The 12020-nt window shown below is 41.2% G+C and overlaps 2 protein-coding genes across 2 annotated transcripts in view; both read left to right on the forward strand.

Moving 5' to 3' along the window:
- sepsecs (Sep (O-phosphoserine) tRNA:Sec (selenocysteine) tRNA synthase) overlaps positions 1 to 3896 on the forward strand; it is a 9810-nt gene extending 5914 nt beyond the window's left edge. Inside the window, exons 10-12 of the mRNA XM_035675486.1 lie at positions 532 to 625; positions 776 to 866; positions 3148 to 3896. Of these exons, the coding sequence (XP_035531379.1) occupies positions 532 to 625; positions 776 to 866; positions 3148 to 3391 (429 nt within the window). The 3' untranslated portion in view covers positions 3392 to 3896. The remainder of the gene's footprint in view (positions 1 to 531; positions 626 to 775; positions 867 to 3147) is intronic.
- A 204-nt stretch (positions 3897 to 4100) lies between these two features.
- On the forward strand, positions 4101 to 12005 carry lgi2a (leucine-rich repeat LGI family, member 2a). Its single transcript, XM_035675485.1, has 8 exons — positions 4101 to 7513; positions 7779 to 7850; positions 8915 to 8986; positions 9580 to 9651; positions 9848 to 9919; positions 10109 to 10278; positions 10471 to 10635; positions 10716 to 12005. The coding sequence occupies exons 1-8, from the start codon at positions 7251 to 7253 to the stop codon at positions 11531 to 11533; spliced, it is 1704 nt and encodes a 567-aa protein (XP_035531378.1). The 5' UTR covers positions 4101 to 7250; the 3' UTR covers positions 11534 to 12005.
- Positions 12006 to 12020: the final 15 nt, after the last annotated feature.

Below are 12020 nucleotides of genomic sequence, written 5' to 3' on the forward strand. Positions count from 1 at the left end.
GTAGCCAGCAACAAAAAAAAAAACCCTGCGATTTGTTGTTGTGCAGCTTTTCCACCTGGCCGGGGCTCACAACATCTGTGTCCAGAACTCCATCGCCCCTCATTCAGTCTTCCACACACTGCTTTGAGTTAAGACTCTGAACTAAACACAGTTTGTCAGCATATTTTAAACATGTGGATGTGAGCAGGCACTTCTGTCTCTCCTGCCTCTCTAATTGATCCCAGAGGTGGATGTGCGAGATGGAGAGGAAGTGGACACATCGCTTGCGCCGGAGCTTGAAGGAAAACACACACAGCCAGGCAGGCAGGGGAAAGAGTAAAGAGGGGAAGGGGGGAGGGGTTTGGACGGGGACCGGACTGGCCTGCTTGCCGATAGATTTGCTTGATTAGCAATACAACCAAGGCCGCCCCTGCTAAAATAAGACTGTGTGAAAGGAGCATTGTGTTACTATTTATAGTTCTTTCGTATTGTCCTTGCACTCCAGTAGGTCTGTCTCTCCATACCTCTTCACTGTGTCTGCATGTCCTGCAGGAGATTTATTCGTTCTTGGCTCAGGAGCTGAAGAATCTGGCCTCTGCACACGGGGAGAGATTGCTTCACACCCCACATAACCCCATTTCACTGGGTGAGCTCCACGCACTGGCTGCAGACTAATTTTGTCCATGTATCTTGGTTTATTTTGTTTAGTGGTGAGCACTACATTTCTTATGTTTATTATTTATTTGATATTATATATAATATAATGTGTTTTGTGTGTGGCACTTTTCTCCTCCAGCCATGTCTCTGGATGGTTTCCAGGCCGAGGGCGACAAGGCTGTGACTCACCTGGGCTCCATGTTGTTCACCCGGCAAGTGTCAGGAGCCAGGTATGAAAACTTTGAAAGGGAGTGGCCACATTCTGGCGGCTTTGGAATTAGAAACATGGGGAGCGAGGGTGTGGAGGTGTGTGTCTGTGTGTTGGGGAGTCACAAAAGTCTAAAATGGGGGGATGAGCTCTGTGTTGCCAAACAAAATGGCCAGTGGAGATCAGCAATCAGCCAGATGGATCTGCTGAATATGGTGGAGCAGAAACTACTTTACATGATTAGACTGACCATCCTGCCGGGGGCCGCCTCCTAATTTAATAGGATGTTTCCATTACGATCCACAGAGCGATGTCTCTACAGCAGGCACTTACTGTGACGCAGCTTTGACAGGCATGTCCTTGCTCCCACTGGCGGCGTTTCTTAGTGGAAGGGAGCAGGATTTGTCAATTCTTCATTGTTGCCTTCTGCCTCAGTCACTCATGGCTGCCAAAATCCAGAATTCAAGTCAGGGCCTGCTTCTGTTTTTTTACATTTTTCCCTTCAGTACTTTTTGATCAAGCATGGGCGCCCATCTAAATATTTTAAATATCCCCAATGAATGATTTATTTGGGCCATTCTGTCACGCTTGTTTTGTGTTTTTCCAATTTCAATGCACTAATGGCTCAGTTGCATTCAAAAGCTTCTTTCCCCTCAATTTTTTTTTAAGTGAGCATTTTTCCATGGTCAGAGTTCAGAGCTCACTTTAAAATGTTTTATCCTTGTATGTCAGTAGCATGCTGAGATGCATTGACTTCGAAGGTTTATGCTCCAATGACACACATTCACCTTTATAATTTATAGCAGTATACGATACATGTTTAATAAATGAAGTATTTTCAGTGCAAGCCGTGAATCCAGTACGAGGGAGCTGGCCTTTTTTTTCTCATCAGCAATGAGCTATTCTCTCTAATCACCAAAAGAGATTAATAGAGATCTACAACTTAGTACAATGCATTTCTCCACCATAATGGTCTCTCATACACACAGTCCTAATAGCTAGCCAGTAATTGATTTCACATTAAAGTGAGTCTAAACAGTGCTGACAGCGCTGAAACCCCCGCCAGTTTTTCGGAGGCATGCGTATTGCTTACAGTATTGCAGAGTTTGACACTTTGAAACCAACTACAGTTCAAAGGTTTAGCAGTTTCTCACTTAAAATTTCCATCTCCTGAAAACACAAGAGGTTGTATTTCGTTGATAATGCAGTGCTGCCTTGTCTCTCATTTCTGCTTTTTTTTTTTTTAACAAAGCATTCAACTTTGGAAAGGAATTTCCTTTTCTGAATGGAGCTTTTAATTTAGCAAAGAAAACAAGAAAAAAAAAAGAAAACAGCAGCTGACTGACAAGCCTTTGTAAACCTTTCTTGTAAAGATTGTGCAACTGAAATTATGCAATAAGTGTTTGTTTTTGAAGTCTTAAACAGAACTGTGATATGCTATCTGCCAGTGGAAACTTCCTCTTTAGAGTTGCAATAATCAGTATACAAATGGATCACATGGCCACTTGTATGCAAGGTCGCCCGTAGTGACAAATTTCCACCAAACTTGGCACTTTCCCCTCAGTTCTACAGAGGTTTGTAGCATCTTTCAGTACATTGTCCACCATCACTGCTGTCACAGTGTCTTTTTCAACAACTACAGCAGGTAGCTGTTTTTAGCAAGAAAAAAGCTCTAAAAACCCACTGTACACTACCTGCCGAGACAAAGTTAGCAAATAGCTGGATGAGCCAGAACATATTGGAGCATTTAGCAGCTTAAAGAGGCAGATATTTCCCTCAGGGTACAGTGGAGACCAAAACAGCATTCGTCAGGTGGAAAACAACTTCAGATAATTGATTCTCTGAGTCTGCCAGATGTGTAAATGTTTCCTAACATGTTCCCCATATTATACTTCAAAGTTGATTGTATATCAATCTGCAGGTTTCATTTTATAAACTGAAAGCAGTATTTACTGTGAAATATACAGTCATATTTTGTGCATAAAATTCGTGTAAACACCACTTTAAAGTTTGCCACAACTGTGAGAGTAGACAGTTGCAGAGTTGCGGGATGTGGCATTCTTACTATTGAAAACAAAAGAATTGAACATTGCTATTTAGAGTAGAGTTTGTTTGCTCATGCTTAGTTTACAATGTTGCATGAAGTAAATAATGCAAAAAGTTTTAACTGAATGAATAGGCTGCTGCCTTCATTACAAATTATTTTCCATTCTCTGTATAAGTCAAATTATTTTGTTTGAATAAAAGTTGTTAAATGATCATCACAGCTCTACATTATCTTTGTTTTTCACCCATGTTTCCAGGGTAATACCGCTGGGCAAGGAGCAGACCATAAGCGGACACACGTTCCGCGGCTTTATGTCGCACTCTGAGGCGTACCCCTGTCCTTACCTCAATGCTGCCTCAGCTGTGGGTATCACTCGTGAAGATGTGACACTCTGCATTAAAAGGCTTGACAAGTGCCTGAAGACCTTGAAGAAAGAGGGAAGTGTGGCGAAAAGTAGTTCCCCAGTACTTCCTTTGTGCCAGGAGGACACTACTGGCTAATGACTGAAATAAGAACATTCTAACAGGCAAAGTAGACAGAGTGATTTCTGCTTAGTTTGAGCCCTCTCCTGCCTGCACTTATTTCTCAGCTGATTTTGGACTGTGTGTATTTTAAATGGCACTTGCTGATGGATTATCAATCCAGACATTGACTTGAACGCTGCAGCAACCGCTAATGATGAAACTGTGTGCAGGTGTTCATTACAAACAAAAATGATACAAGCTGAAGTCACTGATTAATTCCCTCCTCTGTGAAGGCGTGCTAATTAGTAGATAATGTAAGGACACAAGCTGCATACAAATGCCTCTCGGGAGCATATGGTTGTTCACCACTGATCTAAAATTAGACCAAAGCATCTGCAAAGACCATCGCACTGTTGTCTGTACGTTTTGAAAATGCTTTACTTTATTATGGATTTGGACTCAAAATGGATTATGTAGCTATTGTTTACAGTGGCCTTTACTTGATGTGTCATTTTTCTTAACTAAAGCCATCTAAAGCCTCCACAGTGCTGTTATTGGATGAAATATTCAATAAATTAGAGAGTCTCTCACTTTGAAAACAACACTTGATTTCTGTTGTGGCAATAGGATCTTCCACTCACTGATATATGAAGTCATAATGTAATATGTTGGGCCATGTCTCCTGCAGTATGTTGTAATGTGATACAAATGCTGTTGAGCCATTAACTCCAGTGTATTGAACTAGCTCATCGACATTCAGGCTCTGGAACGGATCGTGAGGAACAGATAATCAATGAAGTGCAAACATCGATCACTCCTGTGTTCAGCAAAGGAAGTGTTCACCGTTAGTCTCAGTAAGAACCTGCGTTGTATGTAAGATTAACGATTCAAGAGACTTAACTGTATTTTACTGTATTTTACTGTAACATGGCGTAAGATAAATTTGGATTTCAGTTAGAACTTTACCGGTGGAATTAATCCTTGATCACACAAATCTCCATGTTTACGCAGTTTCTTATGTATTTTGTCTCATTCCATGCTCTGCAATCTCAGTCATTAGGAAGCAGAGCTGGTAGTGCCCCCAGGCATAAAAATAGACTCCTACTAAAGCCTCACTCACTGATGACTAATCTATATTTCTATACTGCACTGTCCAAATTCTCCCTGTGCCCTCCCCTTCATCTGCTGTGGATTATCATGGTTGATTGGTGTTTTGAAAAGCACAGAGCATGTGAAGTAGATGCCGTTGCATGTTCTGGAGTTCAAAACACTCATGTACGGATCAGGAGTGGAAGGTACCAGCTGTCGTAGCTGCTGCAGCTGTGCCAGGCCCAGGTGTGCTTGTGCGTAGCGATGTACAGTCAGCAACATGTCGGTTTTTCCACTGCAATTAGTAATGCAGGTCTGAGCAGCAGAACCAATCCACCCAGCAGCGTTTGAAAGTGGGCTGGAGTCAGACAGATAAGGGTGCTGTATCAGCATCACTGTTCCCAAGCTGTACTGAACCATTAACAGAAGAAAAAAAAAATTCAGTGGAAAAACACTGTGACAACGCCGGTACAGTGCAGCACTCTGAAAGCAGGTGGCATTCACTAAATTATTTTCTCAATATTGTTGGTTTCTTGTGCTCCAGCAAACCTACCCTATCACTGTCAGTCAGAATGAAGAATTAATCAGCTATAGAAGATTTGACTGACTGATCCTGAATGTGTTAACGTTACATTTGGTTTACACGGACAAATCTGGCTCAATATGTAGAGCTGAGTCCAAAAATCTATTTTTATCTTTTTCTTCTCCCTCTATTACCCGTCACCAGTTTGCTAGGTTTCCCCAGCTTTTGCTGATGTTGCAGAGATGCTGTGGGGAGGATTGAGAGAGTCAGACCCACTTTTTTTTGTGCTGGCCAGTTTTAGAAGACCCCCACCTCCTCCTCCTGTATTGATCAGGTCTGCTGCAGTGTGTAAATCAGAAAAGGGCTGCCATTGAGAAACTTGAACAGGGCATCACAGTCTTTATTTATGCAGTCCCATCATCTGTGTGATAGTATCAAGTATTGCAAAGAGTAAACTGGTTAGGTAATTCAAACAGCAAAGATTATTGGGGGAGAACAAGCCACAGTGTGACCCCTGTAAGATACCTTATCTATCAGGATTCAGTTGTTTTCTCAATCATTCCCTGAAATCCAAATGTTTGTTTACCTTCATCCCTCTTCAACAAAATAGACTGCCTTTAAAAATATTCCCTGAATCTGCACCCCACACACTCAATCATAAGTCTAAGTACCCCAGGGATGTTGCTGGATGACAAATGGCCCTTCGCTCCTGGCTCTCAGCAGCTGCCAGGTAGGCTTCAGTGATGATGGAGTGCCAGAGTGGAACAAACAGGGCCATAGATTAACAAACTGTTACCAAAAGGGGCCGTAGTTTACCAAACAGGTTGTGGATTAACAGACGGCTACCAGTAGGTACATTGCACCTGGCTGCTATACAGGCACCAAACTGTTGGCCTTTGCTCCAGAGTTCTATAATATTGACCTGTGTGTCTGTATTTATCATACAGCAAAGTCTCAGAGTAACCTTCAAGCTCCCCAGAGATCACTAAACACGTGTCAGAGCAGGAATAGCCAATCAGATGCTAGGATTTAACCTGTGTTAACCCTAATATCTCCAGTAGCAACTAACATGTCAAATTAACTATTAATTATCAATCTATTTATAATATAAAAATGAATAAATTAATGAAATAATAGAAAAATGGCTGAATTAGAAATCTATCCTATCCTATATCATATGTTACATCTCTTATGCCAAAATTTTAAGGTATTCTTCCCATGCTGATGTTGGCAAATTTGATTATGTGCACTGATTTGGGAAAGAAGAAAGGGTTTTGCATTGTCTTTTCTATACTACATACTATGATTTTTTTAAATAGTATTTTAAAAGCATATATGTGGAATCTGCCATATATGGTTTTGTGGTGTTTTGTAGCTCTCCTCAATGTGTTTTGATAGCTTGTATACTAAGTTTTCGAGAAGGACTAAAGGTGAAGGATTTTTCTTTTTTCTTTCTGTTATTTCATTTCAAAATTCCTCTTCTAGGATTTGGATACACAATCTCTCTTACCTTATGTTGATACCGGTGTCTCTGGCCATATACTGCATACATAGTGTATTGCCTGCATTTGCACCCACTCAGATAGCCATTGTATTCAGTGAAGAAGCTCTAGCAGCTGAGCAGCCCTGCATAGCCCGCCACTGAGGCGCTGTCCATGGTGCTGCAGTTCTGCACCTCAGAGAGCGTCTGTATGGAGGAGGGGTACTGTATAGCTTACTGTATGTAAAAAAAAAAAAATTAAAAAAAAATCCACCTATAGGTAACGATATATCCCTTTACTGTCGTCTCAGACAAGCGGCTTGGTTTCATAGAGAGACTTTTATATGATGGCTTTGATTCAAACATATTGTTAAAACTGCCAGAAATAAGCGAGTTATGAGTAAAAATGCAAAATAAACACAAACATGTTTATATGATTGACGTCGTTTACATTGTATTTATGAAATATCCGCCTTCCCCTATGAATGCACATTGACAAAACGCAATACATCTGCTGATATAATTAAACCATATTCCTGTAATTGCCCCCTATATTCAATAACAGCCCTATCTGCATGAAGAAGCACCCCAAAGCGACATTAACTGCGTGTGAAACGTTCAGGGTTGCCAGATCTGCGGGGCTAGCCTAATAAAAGCCTTTTATGTTTTTTCCTTTCGGTGGAATGGTGCGTGGTTGTTTAACCAACAGTTACCGACTGGAGCTCTGACTTAATAAATAATTAAAGTGGACGGAGGGGAGCTGCAGCTGATTTGCTGATGTCAGGGAGCCAGTGCAGCATTTCATGGTGCAGGGTGTAAACGCGCGGTGCCATCTGCCTCGATCGGTGCTCTCAGCGAACCTCACACATGCGAGCCCGGCAAGAAAGATGCTGCCAACTCTCAAGATTTGGGCATTGTTTTCTGTGTCACTCGGTTTCCTGTCTCAACCGGGTCATTTGAAGAAGGCTTTCCGATGTCCTTCAACATGCAGCTGCTCCAGGGAGTCTATCATTTGCGTCGGGTCCTCCTATGTCCCAAGGATTACCCCCAACGACATCAATTCTTTGTGAGTAGCCTCTATATGTTTTTTTTTTTTTTTTTAACCAAACCAAAAATACTGCATATGTGTGTAATATGCAGCAATATAGGCTTATTAAGTTTAATCCTTCTTGTCCCACGCTGTATTTTATAATGTGCACCATCTTAATAACGACTGATGTTGCAAGGCAATGCAGTCCTGACTCTTCTCCACCTCCTCTGATTTATCACTTTTCAGCATTCCATTTGCTTTGCCGGCTTTTATGTTCATCTTTTCTGCTTCTTCCTTTCAGGAGTATCGTCAATGGGACTTTCTCAGAGGTCAAAGAGGCGATGTTTGCTCACATGCCATCTCTCCAGCTACTGTAAGAGTAATTGAGCTGCATGTCATTCCTCTGTCTTATTATGAGTTGGCCTTATTGTAGCAAAGGCTCCTATTAGGACTGAACTATGCAGACACATTGATTTCAGAACTTATTTTAAATGGGTGACTTTAAAAACTTGGATATGTCTTCAATGTGGGGGTTTAACATGCCAAAGGCAGACTGGTGATGGGGATCTGACGGCCTAAAGCTGCAATACACACACAGAAATAATAAACTATAGTCTTATCGGCATGTAGTTTCTATTGAAGCGCATGTATGTATGGAGCACCTGTAACTTTCTGTTGTGCATTGCTTTAATACAGATACAGAAAAGCATCATTTAAGTCAGTTTAAAGCATGTTGCAGCATTTAGTAGGGAAGGTTTTAAAAGAGTTGGACACCTGGAAAATAAATAATGGTAATCTAGTCTTGAGCTGTCAGTGCAGTCCCATACCATGATGTACTTATCGGACGTCATCAGTCTACTTTGTTACTCTACCTGTGATAGCTGTGACGCCAGCATAAACAAAGGCGTGGCAGATATAGAGTATTTAACCAAAGTCACAACACATGATGATTTTAAAGTATCAAGGTTAATCTTTGTGTCATTTGACAACAAAGGGGCACAATTAAATGTAAGTTATAGCTCATTCATGCTGCACAAACATAGATCATATATACAAATATTGAATTTAGAATAAAGTAAAACTATATATGCAGTTACTTGTTTACATATACACTCAGAAGGTACCATTTCTCTTGAAACTGACTATTTCCGCAAGATAATTGTCATTTGTGTTCTTGTGTTACATGTAGGTGTAGCAGGTGTTAAATCGTAGGACAATATAAGCATCTGTGCTCTACTCTCACTGTGTGACAGGAAACAATATTTTTGCTTGACATACCAGAGGCCATGAAATGTGGTGATATAATTACTAACTCTTAATTTAACATGTGTTGCCATTAAGAATTGGGAAACCCCTAAATCACAGTCTAAGAAATGTCATCTGTACATTGTGTTGGCAATCAGCAAATGTTGATGTGTATTTTATTATTCATTACAGGCTTTTGAATTCCAATTCTCTCACAACTGTAAGGGATGATGCATTCTCAGGTCTTCCACATCTGGAGTATTTGTAAGTTCTTCTATTGGTTTACATCAAAGTAGTGCAAAGGAATTCAGTCAATGAGTGTAATAACTTAAAATGGGTATGTAACAGCATTCATTTAATCAGTTGTGACTTGACAAAGCTGCACACTTTAATCTAACATGATAAAAACAGACTTCTAGGAATGTTGTTATGGACATGAGGTTATGTTTTTGGATGCTGTCTTTCAGAAAGTGAATAAGGCAATATCAACCGTACGCCCTCTAGTGGTTCAATTTGTACCAGAACAGAATCTTCACTCATATGTCCACAAACAGTTGCTAAAAAAAGTATTACAAATGCGTATCAGTATTGTTGCTGGGATTACAGCCATTTTGGAAAACTGCCTTCTTAGAGTTTATTACAATCCGCAAGTCTGAGTAAAATGTTACTATAATGTTTACAAAAAATATGTCATCACTAGATTATATGCACATAGTTTAATGCACCATTATTCATGTAAAAAAAATGCCATATGCACAAGGCCTTATTTGTCTGCAACTGAGTTAATATGCATCTTAGGGAACTACAATACCAAGTTTATGACTAAATCCAATATGTTTTTTTGTTATCTTCCACAGGTTCATCGAGAGTAATAAGATAGAGACTGCATCCAAATATGCTTTCAGAGGACTCAGGGACTTGACTCACTTGTATGTTCCAGTCTTTGAAATCCTTCCCAAACAAAGACTGTTAAAATTCCAATTTTGTAATATTTATTTGCTGTAATATGGCGCAACTCTGGGCCATTGTATGTGATGCTAAATGTTTTTCCATTTTCTTGCAATGGAATTATGATATTCTTAATAAATGCTATTTTCTGTATTGATTTGTTGCTGTTGTTTCTAGGTCTTTGGCAAATAACAACATTAAAGCCTTGCCCAGGGACCTCTTCATTGACTTGGACTCACTGATAGAGCTGTAAGTTTGTTGAGAAAATAGTGTAAATGTCCTCTGTTTTCTTCTTCATGATCTGTGCCGAGGATGGTGTCCTTGTTGATGCATTATGTTAAGAAATATCTTCCTCCTCTCTTCTTTTTTCTTCTAAGGTGCCTTCTAGCTTGACTACTTAGTTTATCTGCAATGACATACGGTGCTTCTCTCCTGCAGGGACCTGCGAGGCAATGCCTTTGAATGTGACTGCCGTGCCAAGTGGCTGATGACGTGGCTGAAGAACACCAATGCCACGGTGTCGGATGTCGTGTGTGCCGGACCGGAGGACATGAAAGACAAGCGCCTCAATGATATGACCAGCCTGCACAACGAATGCGTCTCAACGGGTAAAAAATAAACCTGAGCCAACTGGCCTTGTCTCTAGTCTAACTGGCATCAGTATCAGGCAGCGCAACCGGGTCATCGGAAGAAGTGTAAAGAAAGGGCAAAAGTGTAGTTTTCTGAGTTTTAAAGTGGCTGTGCTTTTAGAATGTGATCATCTTGTGGAAAATCTCAATTCAGAATTTGTCTTTCCACAGATTTCGTGCTGCATCAGTCCGTGGCATCTGAGTCTCTGTCTGTTGACACATTCAGCTATAAGAATGATGTCTATGTGACTATTGCTGCTCCCAGCACAGACAGCTGTATGGTTTTACAGTGGGACCACATAGAAATGAACTTCAGGACTTATGATAACATCACAGGTATGGCGATGCCTTAACAAATTGCCTCAGAATACCCTGACTGACAGTCATCTGTTTATAACCTCTTCCCTGCCTCCTAGGTCAGTCCATTGTGGGGTGCAAGTCAGTTGTCATCCAGGACCAGGTGTTTGTCATCGTGGCTCAGCTCTTTGGTGGTTCCCACATCTACAAGTTTGACGAAGACCAAAGCAGGTTCAGCAAGTTCCAGGACATTGAGGTGTCCAAGATCTCCAAGCCGAATGACATTGAGGCATTCCAGATTGGTTCTGACTGGTTCTTTGTGATAGCTGATAGCTCAAAAGCGGGCCTGTCCACTCTCTACAAGTGGAACGATAAGGGCTTTTATTCATACCAGTCGCTGCATGAGTGGTACCGCGACACAGATGCAGAGTTCTTGGACTTGGATGGGAAGGCCCACCTTATCTTAGCGAGCCGCTCGCAGGTGCCTGTGATCTACCAGTGGAGCCGGAGCAACCAGAAGTTTGTCTTGCAGGGCGAGATCCCCAACATGGAGGATGTTGTAGCTGTAAAGCACTTTCGGATCAAGGAGGAACTTTACTTGGCTATGACACGCTATATTGGTGACTCAAAAGTTCTACGTTGGGGTGCCAAACAATTTGCAGAGGTCCAGGCCTTGCCCTCACGAGGGTCTATGATTCTTCAGCCGTTCTTCTTCAAAGAACGTTACTACCTGGCCCTGGGAAGCGACTATACCTTCTCTCAGATCTATCTGTGGGATGATGACAAGAAACTCTTTGACCGCTTCAAGGAGGTGTACATCCAGGCCCCGCGTTCCTTCACTGTGGTTTCCACTGACCGCAGGGACTTCATCTTCACCTCCAGCTTCAAGGGAAACACACAGATCTTTGAGCACATCATCATTGACTTGAGCTTGTGAGGGGCTGTGCCTTATTGCCCGTCCTGCAATCGAACGTCTTCCACTAAAAAGATACATTTTTGAAGGGAAAAGGATCAGAACAGACTTAATGAACTGTTAAATATAAATTCCTACATAGCTTTCTGTCAGAAATAGGCGCTGGGTCAAGTAGTGTTTGGAATCCTTTTCCGTTTCTTAAGGTGTCTTGACCATTACTCAATGGCCTTGTCCTATTATCTGTTCTCATGTCCTCTCAGACTTTCAGAGATACTACCATTTCACAAAGAGTGAGAGGGATAGTCAAGAGGGTGGACAGTTGTACAAGGCAGCTGGTAAATTCCCAAAAAATCCAGCTGACATTTCAGAGGGTGGAAAGATTTGAATTATAATATGATCTATTTGGATGTATAGATTTTGGTTAATATCCCCTGTGCTAATGGTTTTATACCCCCCAAAAAATATAACAGGACTTTAGAAAAAGATAATTTTACTACTGAGGGTGTAACAG

Source organism: Morone saxatilis, unplaced genomic scaffold, assembly GCF_004916995.1.
Source record: "Morone saxatilis isolate NCDOM2014 unplaced genomic scaffold, NCSU_SB_2.0 Contig4, whole genome shotgun sequence".
In the NCBI taxonomy this organism is placed as follows: Eukaryota; Metazoa; Chordata; class Actinopteri; family Moronidae; genus Morone; species Morone saxatilis.